This window comes from Plectropomus leopardus, chromosome 4, assembly GCF_026936395.1.
Source record: "Plectropomus leopardus strain MGB_pleo_1.0 chromosome 4, ASM2693639v1, whole genome shotgun sequence".
Taxonomy (NCBI): domain Eukaryota; kingdom Metazoa; phylum Chordata; class Actinopteri; order Perciformes; family Serranidae; genus Plectropomus; species Plectropomus leopardus.
Window position 1 is genome coordinate 10,295,351 of NC_142179.1, and position 17,955 is coordinate 10,313,305.

Sequence of the window (17,955 nt, forward strand, 5' to 3'; positions counted from 1 at the left end):
ATTAGAAGGATATGAAGTGTATCCTGAAATAAAAGGGGTGCCAGTGAAAGGAGGAAAGGACAGTGATGTAGAGTGGTTTCTTGAGAAAAGTTCAAGCAGCACGCACATCCAAAAGTAATAAAGACTATGTGCTTGACAAAGCAAAAACAGATATTAATAAACTGGATAATCACACTAGTAAATGCTCCCATAAATGTTTATTCGTGTCAACGTTTACTTGTGTGGAGGTTATCGAATAAACGTTCATAGGAGCTTTTACTATTGTGCGGACTTTATCTATTTTATGAGAGTCGTTTCTTGAACCTTGTTAATAACCAGGCAGTTTTGACCTAGTTGTAAACGGGAGATGGTAGCCTGAGAAATGTCTCGGCAGAGGGAGCTGCAGTAATCCAGCCTGGATGATATTAGTGCATACATTACAATTTCTAGATCAGTAGTGATAGGAAATGCTGAATTTGGAGATGGTTCTGAGTTGGAACAATCTGGACTATTGCTGATATTTAGTTTTCTTTATAAAGTTAAAGATTTATTATCTTATAAGATATTGACCACAAAAATACCATTTGGTTGTGTCCCATATCTTATGTTGCAAAATTCTAAGGAGCCACGATTTCAGCAACGTTTGTTTATTACAGTGTGTCTCATTTTGACTCTGAAATAGCAGCCTGCATTTGTTTATATGCTGTGACTCTAGTCTGGTTACAGGACATGTGCAAACCCAAATATCAGGTGTCGTCTCTGTGGCACGGGACAGAGATTCTCGCCCTCGTCACAAAGTGGCAAGACCATCTTACGAAACTATCATGCATGTTTAGTTACTTGCAATAGCAGCTGGTAGGGCAGACAGCAAATGCTTAATTTAGAGCTTTATTTTGGCTTTAGACTGTTCAAAAAATACTGTTTAAAACAAATTCAAACATCTGTTGAAAGTGGTTTAACTATAAATATATTTAACAACAAAAAGTGGTTGAATCTGTTGTTTAACATTAGCGGTTAGATCAGTTGGGCTGGTTACGTCATCGTTCAGTGTCAACAGAATTTTCGGCATGGTCAGACCAGTAGGTCAGAGGTGAACTCATCCATGGTTGCTTCCGTGGTTCAACAGGCAAACCTGCGCCGCTTTCTATAGAATGTATTATCAGGAAATTCCTACAACACAAACCAGTAAATAATAGAAAAAAGTCGTTTTAAATGTAAAATCCCTGTCTTACTTGTGATTTTTACAACTCTAACACAAAATTAGCATTTGTTACGCTCATTTAAGATTAGTCCTCTCAACTAATGGGTTTTCAGCTTATATATTTGGGAGAAAAACTGACGGTAGCCCGATTTAAATTGAAGAAATTAAACTCATTGAAAAAGTGTAAGCCATGTCTGTGCACCTTACTTGGAACTTGCTGCGTAATTCTGACACATTGTTTCATAACCTTTTGTGCAAGGAAGCAGTTTTTTGATAGTATTTCATTTGTAATTCAGAGTGACCACTTCCGTGTTAACTTTTCGTAACTCTCTGACTCATTCTGAAGTATTCAGACCCAGCTGCATTTAGTTATGTAAAACTACGGAAGAAGGACATTGTTTTCTACACATAAGTAAAAAAAAACATAACAGCTGATTGAAAAACTACCCGCAGTAATGCTGCACAAAATCGGCTGTCTTTTCGATCTAAATTAATCAATTGTGAAGTTTAAAATGCCAGAAAACAGTGTAAATGCCCATTGCCTCACATTATATAACTTACATGGATATTGAACAGTCAAATGTTCACAACTGAGAAGCACCAGTTAATGGTTTCCCAGTTTGCTTTCTAAATGATGACCCAACCAATAATTACAACCAACTGTTTCAGCACTTAATCCACTCGGCTCAACAGTACAATATTAGTGTTATTACTGTGCATCCTAAGCAATGAAGAGAGTATAAATGAGACACACAAGACTAAAATTCAAGCAGATGGAAAAACCCAGGCTCATTTTACACCAAACCATTGCCCTTTTCAAACTCCCATCCTAATGTCTGAAAGGTGTCTTTGTTGTGTTTCCTCACTCAGATTTTTGGCGAGAGAATACAAAGGATGGTTGTAACCACATGGTTCTATTTTTTTAAGGGCAATGACTACTTTGTCTGTGTGCCGAAACAGCCACTTGGGCAGATAGGCTACACTCAATCAAGGTTTAAACCACTTTCAAGAATGTATTTGGGTAGCCACATAATGCTGTTGGGTATATTTAGGAAACCACTTTGCATTGTTGCTGATGAAAACAGTCATCACACAAGTGGTGGTTGTCATCATGGAAGCGTTGAGCTCAGCTGCACAAACTACAGTCTCTGTATCCTTCAGCTTTGTGAAGCAGAGATGAATATCTTCAAACAGGTTTTTTGGGAACCGTGAAACCTGCCTTCCTTTTGGCTTTTGTTTTCTCCTCTGAGCCGGTGAAACTATAAGAGAGGTCTCTTTATTCAGAGAGAGAGTGGACAAGCTGTGCTTCATTCCTTATGTTTTCCTCTAACTATCAAACACAACCATGAGGATTGTACCCTAGCAAGGTTTAATAAGTTAGGATAGGATTTTTACCTCCATTTTCAGTGTTTGGCATGAATTGGATTTGTAATTGGAGCAAAGGAAATGGAGCCTTTCAGTTTCAGTCCCTCCCTTTGCCAGCACAAGACGGAGGAAGACATGTGATCCCCTGCGGGGACGGCTGTGCGTTCTCACAGCAAAGTCACTGACATGGCACATAAATGTTTCCTCAATGGACAATAAATGTTGTTCTTGTTCGATAGCCAGCTGTTGTGTCAAGCGGTAAATTGTGCGTGGAGTGCAGGGGATTGGCTTAAAAAGTGGTAAAACCAGTGCTGTCCCTTCATGCTAAAGACATTGGGGTGTGTGACCATCAGGTTGCTGGTCTGAATCCCAGATGAGGTTAAAAAATCAGGACTGGCAAAAATAAAGCTAATTTACACACCTTTCTTGTGTAAATAAAGCTTTAAAGATTACAATCTTAAGAGCTCATTCATATTTTCACAGAGCAAAGCAGGGCTGGTAGTTGATTTACTCATCACTATGGCAACCCCCCCAAGGCTTTGTTTGGACTTGCCAAATACATAACCATACACAGAAATTCAACAAAAAAGCCAGTGTAGCTTTTAAATCTCAAAAATAGAGCTATTATGAGAAATAAAGCACTGTGCACAAGTCTTAGGCCACCTCAGCAAAGCTATAATGATCATACATTTTTATTGCTCAGTAGTCTTTACTAAAATACAACCAGAATATACAGTGTTTAAAACGCAAATATTTCAGACTAAAACAACTTCAACAGGCTAAAGTTGCAAGTATTTAGTGTGACCTCCCTTTCCACATAGCATGTCCTGAACTCTCTTGGGCAGACAAAATGAGATTTGCAAGACTAATCTTCTGGTATATTAACACCAGGCTGCATTCAAGACATATCCAACACTCAGCATCGATTGTTTGAGCTACCTTTTGTATGATTCCATGTTTCACACTAAATATTGATTTCAGTCTGAAGAAGCCATTTTGTTCTGACTTTTTTGGTGACTTTGAACCTACTTAAGAGGCTGAGAAATAATTATATATGTATACACATCACAACTTTGCTAAAACAAAGCATCTCTGGTGACCTAAGACTTTTGCACAGTACTGTAAATTTTGACATACTGATGCATAAAAAATGTTTGTATTTATAGTTAATGTTTTAATTTTGCTGCAGTGTACAGACTGTTTGTTAACTGAATACAATCAATGGCCCATTTTAACTGACTTAAACTGGTTAGCTCCATCCGTTACATTGTGATCAGAGCGATGTGGTGCCATTATATAAAAACGTCCAATTGAGAACATTCTGTCCAGCTCTGTGTTTTTCTGTAAAAAGTCAGAGAACGCCATGGCAGGAAAAAAAAAAATTCTCCCATCTTCCTAATACCTGATTAGTACTGCAGCATTACACACATTATCACCACCAGCGGAGGTTTCAGACACACCTTCAGTGAAAAGGTGTAAGTTCAGCAGGAGCTTAGCGGTGGCCCAGATGTTAGAGAAGTGACCTTGTGACGGAGATGTTGCTTGTGTTGTTTTTTGAGCAATGCACTTAGGCTGCATTTTCTCCTGTGTGGCTGCTGCTCAGTGGTCAAAGGATTTCAACTGTGGTTACACTTGGCAGCCCTCAGGCGTAATTGTTTATGAGTGTGTGAAGCAGGGCGTTGCTGGAAATTTCAGTGCTCTCTGTGTAGTCAGAAGGTAAAACTAATGAATTCCATATCGTGTGAGATATGCGGTGTACTAGTGGTATTTTCACCCTAAAATAGAATTAGTATAGTTAAGATCATCTCTTCATTTTTGGCCCCTTTATTTTGTTGTTGTTTTTTTAATAACTGCCCTAGGTGATGTCATGCAGCAGTAACATATACATAAAATACCAGTGTTTTTATTTCGTAGTACCTATAGTTGCAACGGTATACTGGTTTCAAGGTATACTTTGGTACGAGAGTTGACGGTTATATTGTGTACATTTGCTTATCTATGGAACTGACGGAGCGGAGAATTTCACCTGCATTTTAGTCGTTTTCAAAAAGGAAACTTTAAACACTTTTTCAAAAAAATTTTCAAGTTTGAATTGTAGAAATAAAACATTTGCTTAACAATAAAAAAACCCTTCTGTTTTCATTCCTTAAAGATTAATTTTAACTGATAATTATCAGAATAATTTTGGTATACTGTGACACCATAATATTTTCTAATGGTTATCATACCGTGAAAATCTCATACAATTGCAACCCTTTAGTACCCTAGCACCACGCAGCCAGTTATCACATTAACACATTCAAGTACACAAATCATACCAGAACAAACCCCACAGAAAATTTGTCATTATTCAAGACAGTGGCTACAGATCAAGATCAAGAGTTAAAGAGTGTATGTACTAATCATGTAACTGTAATTACCAGTAAACAATGTAAATGACATCTTTGTCTCTCTGTTTTTTCCCAGGTGGATTTGCCTTTGTTTATGAAGCCCAAGACATGAGCACTGGCAAAGACTATGCTCTCAAGGTAAGCTTGTTGCTACTTGAGCCTCTCCTACATTTTGGTTATACTTACTCAACACAGCACATTCTTGCATACATTTATACACTTAGCAATTCAGTCACTATGTTTCACTGTGTTTTAGCTTGTGGCCTTCCTCAGGGTCATCCTGGTGACCCTAATGAAGGCCACAAGCCGAAACATGGACCTTTACCACCTCTTTAAGACTCTTCATTCTCCATGCACCTTGGAAGTTGGTGAAGTTGTGCCAGAAACCTCCACGCTGCTTCTACAACATCCACAAAATAGTCATTTTTTTGCCCTTACACCAAAAAAGACAAGACTTTTTTTATTCCTTTAACCACTTTCTTAAAAGGTTTGCTGGTTTGCTGCTGTTTGCGATATTTTCACATATCCAAAAATCAGTTGATATCCAAGTCTTTGGTAATGTTAAAAAGTAGGTGTGTTTCTTCTTCTGACCAGAAATGTTGGCTTTTTGTTGGGCATACATTTCTACCACAGCCTTGCAGACTATTGGCAAGTTAGTTTGTGTACAGTGTCTCCAATGACGACACACAGAGCTGACCATTAACAAGCAAGACAAAATGTGTCACAAACTGTTTTAAAAACCCCAGCTGAGACACATCTTCTGAATGCACTGTGTACTTGCCCAAATAATGCTATTATAACCCGAATAGTACTGGCATATCCCACATGTATAATTAAAAAAAATGCTGAAGTTGGCCAAGGGCCTAATCTGCAAAATCTCACTTTAACAGCTTTAACATCCAAGTGGACGTGACCCTTCAGTTATTCATTGCACAGACATTTAGACTCTATTCTATGCTAACCGCATACCATGAAACTGTTATCTACTGAGTATTTCTACTGAATCTACTCCTCCTGCTATGCATTGCTCAGGGAACATTCCTTGTGCAAGTTGTTTGTTGGAGAACGACATGGCTCAAAGAATTATGGCACAGTCTTGATTAAATGGGGACCATCTGCTCTATACTTAATAATTCTGCCCATGTTGTGTGTGTACTCATGCATTTCTCAACTAAATTAAACATTGCAGATAGTGAAATTTCTTTAGTATTTAGTATGAAGACTTGGAGCAAAAAGATTTGTTTTTTTCTTTTCTTTGTAATACTGCCGACCTATGTCGGGCTAAGATGCTTTGTTTTGTTTAAAACTTAAGCAATTTTAACTTTAAACACTAATAATGCAGGACAAATATATGATAAATGCAGATGGGAAGAAATGTGAAAGCATGCTGCTCCACAATAGCTGCCTCAATGGAATGAAAATGGTTTTGGAAAAACATGAAAGTGTTAAATATTGTTTAGATTTTGCTTGCTTGCAAACATCCCCTGTAGTGTTCTGTCTGGGTCTAAATCCAGACTGAATTGTTAAAGTGGTCATTCCACTCCAGTCACCATAATCAGCAGGAGCAGTAAATGCGATAATCTCTTATCCTGTTTGACTTGGCAAAATCAGTTTTCCCTCACCTTCAAAGTAAACACTGTGTAGACTGTTTGTTTGTAGAATATGTTCGCTCAGTGCTTTCAGGTATGTCTCATAAAAAGATAATGTTTCACTCTATCAGAGAACAACAACAAACTGATGGTCTGTGTGTTTGCTTTTGTTTCAGAGGCTGCTGTCCAATGAAGAGGAGAAGAACAAGGAAATCATACAGGAAGTCTGCTTCATGGTATGCTTTATCATTTCCAGACCGTGATGAAAAGACACTTGTTTTTTTTCTCATGATCACTATAGAGCATTTCTGTTTTCGCACACAGCAGAGGGTAACGTGACAAAGTCAAGTTAAACTTTAGCCCATGACTTCACAAGATCGAGGAATTAATCTCCAGCATAGTATACTGTCATTACTAGATTACTTGTAGTTTACTGGCAACACCACACAATGCCAGAATGCGCAGTATAGTATTTTATATTTACAATGTTTCAACTTTATAATAGTTTTGTGGTTTTACAAACACAGTTATGTGTTATGTCCTTAAAAGCTTGTCATTTTGTGAAGCTTTCCTGAAACACTCGCGTGTCTTTTGCAGGACAGGAAATTATTAATTCTGAAGGGTTATACTCACAGATTTGTTATTTAGGGGTTTGCAGGAGGAGTAAGATCATTTAAAGGGGACTTATGCTTACTTTCTGTCATGTATATAAAGTTACAGTGTCCGATGTTCCTATCATTTCTGGCCAAAAAATCAAATAATAAGGTAAATGTATGTAAAAGTAATCCATGTGAGCAGAAAACTCTAAATGGCACACTGTTGCGGGTGTGTACATTACATTGCTCAGGGAAATGTCAGGGAAACGTATTAACTTGGTTTCCAATGTTTGTAATTTCTCCCTGATTTTAGATCATATTCCTGGTGGAACATGATCAACTGTTTGTAAAATCTATTATGGATTTTTTTCACAGAGAGAAAGTGCCACCATAGACTCTCATTCCCAGGCTGCAAGTACACTGCTACATGTAGCAACATGCTAACATCAGGGTAACATGTAATCTTAGTTGCTGATGTTGCTCATTTCTCCCTGATTTCAGATCATATTCCTGCTGAAAAGTGCAGTTGTGTTGAGAAGCTTTTATCTGTCATTTTTGATGGTAGAAAGTGCCACTATTCTCTGTAACAGTCAGTCTTGGGCTGCATTGACGTTACAGAGAGACAGAGGTGCAGAGGACCTGTAAACACTGACCAATCGGAGTAGACTGGACTTTTAGGAATGGATCAAGAGATAGATGCTTAAAAGAAGTGTCAGAGAAAGGGTTACATTCAGCACAGATAGTATGAGTAATACCTTGTTTTTGACCATCAAAGCATGTCAACATGTTATAGTAGAAACCCAAACACAAGCATGAACCTCCAAATAAGCATAATAGGTCCCCTTTAAAAGCTTCACATTTCTGAATCTTTCCTAAAGCATCTTTCCTGTTTGGGAAGAGGCGATGAGCAGGACAGAAAATTAATAATTCTGAAGGGGTTTCATTTACAGATTTGTTATTCAGTAGTTGCCAGGAGGAATGAGATCGTCTAAAGATACCTTTGTGCATTTAAATGTCAAATCGCTGAAGCATCCACTGCATTTTAATGTCTCTGGAGATAATTTATTTTACTGAGGTACAGATTTTTATGACAGTGACTCAGTAAGTGAAGGGAACTAACAAACCTTTTGGCCAGCAGCTAAAAACGCTGGGACATCTCTTGACCTGTTGGGCAATAGTTGTTTCATGCTGTGTAGCACATTGGGGAGGTTTTCGGTAAATGAAGCAGTGTGTTCCTGGTACCATTGCAACATTGTGTTTTAAGAGCTTGCATATATGCATAATGTTTAATGCCTCGAATGCTGATGAGTCAGAAAAAGAAAGTCTAAAGTCATCAGTGAATTCTTCCTATCAGTCAACCAAAACCTTCTCCTGCTTTCACTGTCTGACCACCAATCTAAAGTAACGTAGAATACAAGTGCTTCTTTGAGGCTTCGCTTGGCTGTGCATCAAAGTGGATGGCAGGGGAGGTCACTTTAAATCATTGAGGATCAGTAGCCATAATGGCTGATTAAGCTGAATGTTTAATCATTCACTGATTTTTATCGTACAAAAAAAGGGTGGTCGGCAGATTCAACCTATTCTGTCACCAGAAGATGATAAGTGATTTCTGTTTGAAATTCTTATCCTGCTTGACACCACAGTCGTGTTTACACTATCCTTCCTTGACCTTCTTGCTCTATAGAAAAAGCTGTCGGGTCATCCCAACATGGTTCAGTTCTGCTCTGCTGCCTCCATCAGTAAGGAGGAGTCAGACACCGGGCAGGCCGAGTTCCTCATCCTCACTGAGTTGTGTAAAGGTAACTACACACATTCATTTTTTCCTCACTATTTCCTACTTTGTCTTCTACTTCTGTCTTTGTTTACTTCTTCTCTTCTGATTCTGTAGTAATGTATCCATCAAATCAAACTGCAGCAAATCTGAGAAGACAGAACCATTCCCTAGTAACTGAAAGACACTCATGATGAAACGGTTTCCCGTCTGCGGTCTTTCTACTTCCTGCTCAGCTTCCTTTCTGTTTAATCTGACTGTTCATTTACAACAGACTTTGTACTCATTATGCAGCTTTTTTTTTTGCTTTGTAAGCAACCTTAACCTTAAAATTAAGTAGTAACACTAATCAGCAATGCATTACCTTTTCATCATGTGACTGTTTTATTGCAGACTTTTATCTGCAGTGTCTCATGTTATCCAAAAAATAATTAAACAACGTACAAACTATACACAAAAAGGCGTGTGGGGGGTGCCAGTTGTTACTTTCACTCTGACCAATTGCTTTTATTCATTCATTGTCGCTGTTTTATATCTCTCGTGCCTCAGGTCAGCTGGTGGACTTCATAAAGCGTGTGGAGCAGAGGGCTCTCCTGTCATGTGACACTGTGCTGAAAATCTTTTACCAGTCGTGCCGCGCCGTGCAGCACATGCACAAACAGAAACCTCCAATCATACACAGAGACCTCAAGGTTTGTTGTTCTTTGGTAGTTGGATGAGTGAATGATGTATCAGAGAGCAGATGAATGGTGAATATCCATAATATAATGTATTATTTAAACGAAACACCTTAGTTGGATCACACTTTCTATCATATGAATAAGACACTGCAATTTAAAGCATTCTATCAATGGTACTATAATTCAGGGGCTATTGTGATCAGTAACAGTTGATTAAATGTGTATTGATTGACATCCTGATTTGCTACTTACCTGATTTGTTGCAGATTGAGAACCTCTTGATTAGTAACCAGGGCACCATCAAGCTGTGTGACTTTGGCAGCGCCACCACAGTGTCTCATTACCCCGACTACAGCTGGTCAGCACAGAAGAGGTCCATGGTGGAGGATGAGGTACGTACACACACACACACACACACACACACACACACACACACACACACACACACACACAAGATTAGTTAAGGTCAGTCTCAACAGGGTCATTTTTATACAACACTTTTGAGTCTTAAAAAATGTCTTTAAGGTTTTTTTGTTTTTACATGCAAAGACAAAAAATATGAATTGTTGTGGAATAGTGTGCAAAAATGTCAAAGATTTATAATTTTTCTTTTTTATGGTCTTGTTTTTAACAAGATTGTGTTATACCAGATGTCTTTAATGCATGCTTTGAGCTCTGCTGTATTTCAGACAAAATATTTAGTAGTTCCATCAGCATTACACACTACAGTACATTTTATTTGAGGCAATACTGCCTTTAACTTGCCACAGAAAATAGGTAAAGACACATCTCATTTTGTTGGAGCGCATATTATAGCCTGAAATTTCTTTCTCAATTGAAAAAACACATTCAGACGTTACAGTGTGTCAGTGATAATACTGATGACATGCTGTAAGACAGAAACCAGAAACCTTTGATTGAATTAACAGCTCGATGTCCAGGAAGCATTGATCAATCAGGTTAATTATATAAATACCATAACCATGCAGACACACACTAACACACGGGAGCTTGTCACAGATGACCTCAATAGGCAGGACCCCTGAGATCCTGGTTTCTAAATGTAATAATCTGCCATGTGTGTCTGGCACCTGTTCTCAGGCTTGTAGCACAGAAGAGATGCTTGAGGGGAAGAGCTTTATATCATGAAAAATCTGAGGTTGAGAGGTGTTTAATTTAGATTTCAATCCTTTTTTTTTTTGGGAAACATGCTTAGCACTCAGTCTGGGAACACAGTGTGAAAAACAGTCAATCCCAAGGTTGTCAAAATGAGACTAAAGCTGGATACATGCTCTGTGCTTATCTACTGCAATACCCCACAGTGGTCCAGCAGCTGTATTTGTGTGTTTAATTTGGGGTTTTTTTCTGTGTGTGTGTAGATCACAAGGAACACCACTCCAGCGTACCGAACACCAGAGATGATCGATCTCTACTCCAACTTCCCCATCAATGAGAAACAGGACATCTGGGTCAGAGCTTTTACCTTTTTATGCCCCCTAATGTTACAGTTAATCCAAGATGATTAAAGATCAAAACATCACATTTTCTGATTGGTAGATGTTAGGAGTCCTGAGTGTAAAAAAAATCATCTTAGCAGGGTTATTAACATACATTAGTTGTTTGGACACAACAGGTTGTCTTCAGACAGCAGTTGTGTCAATGTCTTTTGTTGTGACTATTTCACAATGTGTGTTCTTTTCTGTTCATTAAGAATAGTGGCCTGAGAGTTTATAGTTGTCCCTGTTATTTCTGCCCTCCTATGCAGGCTCTAGGATGCATCCTCTACCTGCTGTGTTTTAAGCAGCACCCATTCGAGGAGGGGGCCAAGCTGCAAATTGTCAACGGAAAATACTCCATCCCTCAAAACGATGTCAAATATACTGTGTATCACAACCTCATACGTATGTGCCTTTATTCTGTCTGCTAGCTTCTGCCTGTCTGTCCATTTTTAATCCATCCCTCTATTTCCCTCTATGCTTGCTGCCCACTAAAGTTGTGACCGCAGATCAGATTTACTGGCACATTTACCAGCCAGAAATAGTGTAGGAGTGCACCTCTAAACATAAAGACGCAGAACAGAAAAATGTCATAACATGTGGAATACTGGCAGTACAACCTTTACCTTAAAGCAAATCTAATTAGGTTAAACAGCTCCGCCTGGTGGAGAAAGTAAATCTGCCCACTTCCTTCCAACAGTTGCACAAAAATATTAATAACAATTAACTTCAAAAGAGTATAGGAAAAAAAGTACACTTTTTATAATTTCGGTTATTCACTTTGATTGCTGTGCATGTGATTTATGCCAAATTTTTGCTAATTAACCATATACATCCTTGATTTTTTTATAATTTGGTAAATGAAAAACTGTCATGTTCAACAATTGCTTACTTCATGCATCTCCATGTTTTCTTTATTAACGACAGCTTAAAAAAAATTGTCATTTTTTCCCTCTACACCCCTCTCCTCCTCCTCCTCCTCCTCCTCCTCTTCCTCTTCCTCTTCTTCTTCATCCTGCTGTCCAGGTTCCATGTTGAAAGTGAACCCAGAGGAGCGTCTGTCTATTACAGAGTTGGTCAACCAGCTCCAGGAGATAGCAGCGGCACGCAACGTCAACCCCAAGTCTCCCATTACAGAGGTTGGTGTGTGCATGATTTTGTTTAGTGCTGTTGTAAAAGACTCTGTGGCACTAAATTTAAAGTTTAACTTAGGTATTTTTCAACCTGGGCACCATTTTCTCATGTTTTTGTGTCTAAGTGACCAATGGGAACAACAATTTGTGGACTTGCACACCTTTAATTTATATTCACTAAAAGTCTTTATTTTTGCCTATGACAGGCTCAGATTGTTATTCCAAGTATTCCAAGTATAAGTAGACAAAATTATGGAAAGAATACTAAGGATGTTTGAATAATCAGTAATTTTATCAATGTAAAACACACTTCATTCAAAGTTGACAGTAACAAAATAAAAACTTTCAAAAGCCATCTTGGTTACTATTTCTATTGTTCCAACAATCACTAGCTCAAATAAACCCTTAATTCGCTCAATTAGAAAAAAAAACGTTATACATATGTTTGCGCTACACAAGCCAAAAGGATCTTACCCCTTTAAAATAAAGTCTGTAGAGTCTTTTTGATTATTTTTTAAGCACTTATAGTAACAATCTGAGCCTGTCAGTGGCAAAAACAAGCACTTACAGCAGGTGAACATGCCCCGAGTGTTTGCATTGCAGTCTGTTTCATGGCTGCCAGCTGCAGCCCTCTCCCTTAATACTAGACTAATTTCAGAAATTATTGTTCCCATTGGTCTCTAACACACAAAAACATAGGAAAATATTGTAAACAATTACCACCACTGAAATGGACCCAAAATCTGACTGTGACTGAGAAATTAGTCCATTTTTTTGTGCAACGAACAAGTGAGAATGCATTTGAAGCCGTTATCCTTATCGTTTACTATCTATAGTGGCTTTAGCTCAATGTGTCAGTGACAACTTTCAGTGAGTGCATTTTTGGAGTAAACAACTTGATGGGCTGACACACATGGGCACATCCTTAGTGTCTGCCAGCCTGTGAAGAGGCTATTGACAGGTCAACCACACGGCTTCCTCCACTGTGTGTGTGTTTGTTTGTGTGTGTGTGTGTGTGTGTGTGTGTGTGTGAGTGAGTGTAAAAACATGCAAGCGCAGTGGTTCGCTCAGAAAATGGCTGATGTGGTTGAACTCACCCAGTCTCACATGCAACCAACACACACACACACAGTTGCAGGCTCAAAGGGGTCTGTATTCTCTTAACCAGGCTCCTCTCCTGCCAGCTGGCGTGGTTCTAGTGAGTCCAAAGAGACAGGGAGACATAGAGGTGGAAAAAGGGTGAACCAGACATTAAAAAACAAGCTTGAAGTGAATCAACACTTCAGTAGAAAAGCAGTGTTTTGGGTGACAGAGTGACTGTAAAAACAGATAATGTTTTTTCGTCTACCACCCACAGTAGCTAATCAGATTTAAGATTTTAGGTGAGGTTTTTAGATAGAAAAGTATTTTATCCTGCATTGTGGCTGGCCCTGACCAGCTAAGCAGCCACAGCCTCTTATGATTTTCAGCACAAATCCTGGTACTTATCACCAAATCCACAGCCACAGTTGTGATTTAATGGCATGAAAAGCTGATTTGAGTGTCAAAAATCTCCAGATTTACACTGATTCTTCTTTCTTCCAACAACTTTTCTGGTTTGCAATGTACAGTTATATAGCTGAACCAGTCTATGTATACTGAATTATATTATATTGTATCACAATTCAAAAGAATTAATATTTAATATTTTCTTTCTCTATTTTTGGGAATTATACATAGGTTACCACTTTTGGAAAATCAATTTTCTGGTGCAAATTTTAAGATTATATCATTGCTTTGAACAAACTGGTTAACTGAAGCAACAAGTTCTTCTTTATCCCAATTTTTTAACCAAACTGCATCTTGATAAGGACGGTAAATATGTGCAGAGTGAGGGCAGATTTGGTGATCGCTGATCTGATTAGGGTTAAGAGGGGTTTCCCTGCTGGACATAAGGAGATTATAATCCTTTCCTCCTCCTCTCTGTGCTGCTTCGCGGCACAGACATATGGAGAGGCAGACTGTGAGATGCAGAGAGGAGGGAGAGCAGAAAACTTGTGAAGAAAGGGAGCAGAGATGGAAGTGAAATACTGAGAGGGAAATACGGTAGACATCTCGGAGGGGAAGCGAGTCGCAGAGGCTGTCTGGCTGCGTTTAACGCAGACACTCACATCCGAAAATAACTTTATCTAGCACGTCTGACACAAACTATTTTTTCAATTGCAACGTGTTATGATTGTGCTACTTTTTGGGATTCTTTTTGACTGGTGACTTTTTATCCAGGGACAGAGACAAGACCTGTTGCTTAACAATCAGAATTTTGGTGCTATTTTTCTCTTCCTCTCTTTGAGGTCGTCCGAACATAATTTTCTATCAAGGCATATGTTTATTCCTTACTGGGATGTAATATGGTATTTCTATTTTTTAAGATTACTTTTTTTGCATTTTTAAGACAGATCTGTTTTGATAATTTTAGGTAAAATCTTAGGTCCTTTTTTCTTTTCTTTCTTTCGCCAACTTTATCCTTACTTTGTTGAGCTACCTGTAACAATGTTGAGTGCGTACCACTGTTGGCGTCCAGTGTATGACGGCTATGAATGTCTGCAGCTGCTGGAGCAGAACGGAGGTTTTGGCAACAACGTAGCCCAGCCGCCCATGCAGATCCACAACGTCCACAACAATGCAGGTAAAGGTTTGTTTGGATAACATCATTATGCTTGCTATGTGTTTTGAACAGAGAGTTTGCAGGTGTGTGTTTGTTTTTTTGTCCCCTGGGAAGAAGTTAAAGCCTCTTTGAAAACAGAGCAGTAGTTGTCATGTCATTGCACTGTTCCAAAAAAGAAATTTAACAACATATTACCTCATAAGCCATCTCTGGCATATCCATAAATTTGTTTTGCTGCATTCAAACAAACTAGAAAAGTAATTGCATACAACTACCGTTGCTTACAAAGAGCTGTAGAGTTGATTTGTTGGGCTAAAGTGTGCCTTTTAGGTGTGATTGTGACAGACAATTTCATTAAGCTGCTCTTTTTTAGTTCAACCTCTAATTTCTAATCAGCCAGGAACACATGTTCTCACACACACGTATCCACACCCTCATGACCCCACCCATATCACTGAGAGTCATGTAGGGTAGTAAGTGGTCTGGTTAGTTCACTATGGTCACTGTTACTATAAAAAGTCTGCCTTGTAAGAACAAGGGTCATGTCTGACAGTCAGTAGATCTGTTCCACATCCTCATTTTCTTCAGAAATTATCATGATAGCCTTGATGATGAGTTATAAACTTATAAATACAGTAGAAATTTGCATGATAAGATATCTTGGCCTAAATCTCATTTCTCAGTCATTATGAAACAGTAAGAGAACATTATAGTCTTGTTCCACTCACTGCGTCAATGTCTAAGCCAGCAGAGCCAGTAAACCAGTATTATTGTGACTCTGTAACCCACTAACCTTGACAGATCTTGACTGTTAACCTGAGGCCAACAGGCTCACATGCAGCTTGTGTAATTTATTCAGCAGGATGACATTTTAATATGTCACAGGACTGATTACCTACCAAAGTGTGGGTTAGAGAAAACAAACTTTACAGACACAGACCACATATTGGCATCTGGCACAATGACTGTTGGTGTTTTCACACTGTTCAGTATGTCTGAAGCAGACTGACGCCGCACACTATGCAATTTTATTTTTCTTGATTTTTTTGTTTTGTTTTTATTAAAATATTTGACTTAGGAATAAGAGCATGATCTGAAGAAACTTCATAAGAAAATCATATTTGTAAATCATCTGTACCTTTTCTCTAAACTAGCATAATAGGCTTTTCCATACACACACACACACACACACACACACACACACACACAAACACAAACACACGTGCAGGTTGTGTACTGTCCATTAAGAGGATTTCTGCACAGCCAGTGAACCATCTGTCGAAAGGCAGAAGATGTTTGCTTTTTCTCTTGAGGAGTGGCTACAGTCCCTCTGACCATTCACACTATCAGACCTGATGAAGTTAAGTCAGTCTGAGTCATCTGCCTGTTGTATCTCGACATCTGGCAGCTCCACCAAAGCTGAAAGCAGCTGGTTTTAATCCACTGCATTTACTGCAAAGTGCAACAAACAATCCATTTTTACTCTATTTGCTGAACCAGTCCTTAATGTCATGAAGTGTGTGTGAGTGTTTGTAATGTCCTGCACATTGCAGCTAAGAGCAGATCGCCTTTTTTTGACACTATTTACCCTCATCCACAGTCAGAATATGGATTTTACTTTTCTATTTTAGTTGTCATTTATTGTAGCTTGGCTGATGTGTTTACGTCCATTTATTCAATGATAATTAGAAATTGCAAATATTACACATTTTGCACAGTTTCATGCAAGGATTGCAAAAATGTTGTTGTTGTCATTGTAGGTTAAACTGTGACCCTGATCTCTCTAGCTAAACCCAATGTCAGTGCTATCCATCATATTGAGCATTTTCTCTTTCCCCCATCATGCCTTTAGGCATATATGACCCTGATCAGGCGGGCAGTGGCCTCTTCGATATCTTAAGAGGAGGGACAGAGCGCTTCCTGACCAACATTAAGGACACATCCTCCAAGGTTATCCAGTCAGTAGCCAGGTGAGGTGCTCCAACTCTGTTATCATTGTTGTATTTACTGATATTCTATTGGCAGTTGAATGCTTTTCAGTTAATCTTTGTTTGCACACATTGTGTTGTATTCATTTCACCTGACAGTCAGTTCTTTGCTCACTTGGCATAACATGGACATGGGTTGCTGAACTAATCTTATGATTCACATTATTTTTAGTTTGTCAACCTGCGGAGTGGCCTGAACATTCAGTTAAACTTAACATATTTTTTCACGGACCACTGCAACTTCACATATGCGTACTTACTCAAGTGAGACAATTCTAACACCATGTTTGCTTTGGTAATCTTGTATTGCAGTTTTTGAAGGGGAATAACTGTAGAATTTAAATTCATTGTACTCAAAGTGTGCATTCATGGTCTGGAATATTATAATCAACACACACAAAACGGCATAGCAGTTTTGTAAACAATACTATTTGTTAATTATCGGCCACCATGTTTCATCACAGTTGCATCAGCCTGGAGTAAACGTAGATGATTGTACACCTGCAAACTGCCAATGCAAGCTTTCATACTCATACTTACCCTGACCCCAGATTTACTTTTTTAAAAGGAACATTTTGCTGCTTGGCTGTCTGAAATGTGCTTCTGTACTCTCTTACTCTGTAAAAAACTTATTTCAAGTCATCTCTCTTTTTAGTTATTTTACCAACTGGTATAAGAGTAAGTCAGTGGACAGTGGGAGTAATCTGGTCTGCTACACTTGACTTGACAGGAGAAATTATTAACAATTGTTGATGTTAAAGACAGGTGGCCTCTGTGACTGATATGTAAAAAAAAAAAAGGTTGAGAATAAGCAAAGTGTTCCTTTAAGCCACTCTACCAATTTCCGTTCAAGTTTGTTGTTTCATTTGGTTCTTCTATCATCGGTTTGTTCCATTTGTTTAGTCGTTTTGTTTATTTTTTGTTGTTTCTTTTCTCTGTCCCAATCCCTCATGGTCCCACTATGTGTCCATCACCTAGCAACCCAAGGTAAATATGGGTCAGTGAAGTGCGTCAGCTCATGCGTTGCTCTGTGTGCTCCTGTAGTCTGTGTTTGATTTAGAGAAAGAGAAACCCTACTAAGCCCTTTGCTGTGCCATGTCCGCCATCACAGCTTGCTGATCCT

At 38.6% G+C, this 17,955-nt stretch overlaps 1 protein-coding gene and 1 long non-coding RNA gene across 3 annotated transcripts in view; one reads left to right on the forward strand and one right to left on the reverse strand.

Annotated features, from left to right (window-relative positions):
* The window catches only part of LOC148189716 (uncharacterized), a 33,456-nt gene that overhangs the window by 6,658 nt on the left and 8,843 nt on the right, over positions 1 to 17,955 (reverse strand). The window contains exons 4-5 of the long non-coding RNA XR_015776389.1: positions 13,298 to 13,395; positions 9,824 to 9,926 (exon numbers count right to left, since the gene is read on the reverse strand). This is a non-coding gene — a long non-coding RNA (uncharacterized LOC148189716). The remainder of the gene's footprint in view (positions 1 to 9,823; positions 9,927 to 13,297; positions 13,396 to 17,955) is intronic.
* The window catches only part of gak (cyclin G associated kinase), a 34,038-nt gene that overhangs the window by 1,702 nt on the left and 14,381 nt on the right, over positions 1 to 17,955 (forward strand). The window contains exons 2-12 of one of the 2 annotated variants that reach the window (XM_042487698.2): positions 5,012 to 5,073; positions 6,701 to 6,760; positions 8,805 to 8,919; positions 9,441 to 9,583; positions 9,838 to 9,963; positions 10,951 to 11,040; positions 11,337 to 11,472; positions 12,094 to 12,206; positions 14,787 to 14,865; positions 16,697 to 16,814; positions 17,811 to 17,819. In XM_042487698.2, the coding sequence (XP_042343632.2) occupies positions 5,012 to 5,073; positions 6,701 to 6,760; positions 8,805 to 8,919; positions 9,441 to 9,583; positions 9,838 to 9,963; positions 10,951 to 11,040; positions 11,337 to 11,472; positions 12,094 to 12,206; positions 14,787 to 14,865; positions 16,697 to 16,814; positions 17,811 to 17,819 (1,051 nt within the window). The remainder of the gene's footprint in view (positions 1 to 5,011; positions 5,074 to 6,700; positions 6,761 to 8,804; positions 8,920 to 9,440; positions 9,584 to 9,837; positions 9,964 to 10,950; positions 11,041 to 11,336; positions 11,473 to 12,093; positions 12,207 to 14,786; positions 14,866 to 16,696; positions 16,815 to 17,810; positions 17,820 to 17,955) is intronic. The other variant, XM_042487699.2, reaches the window with a different exon arrangement.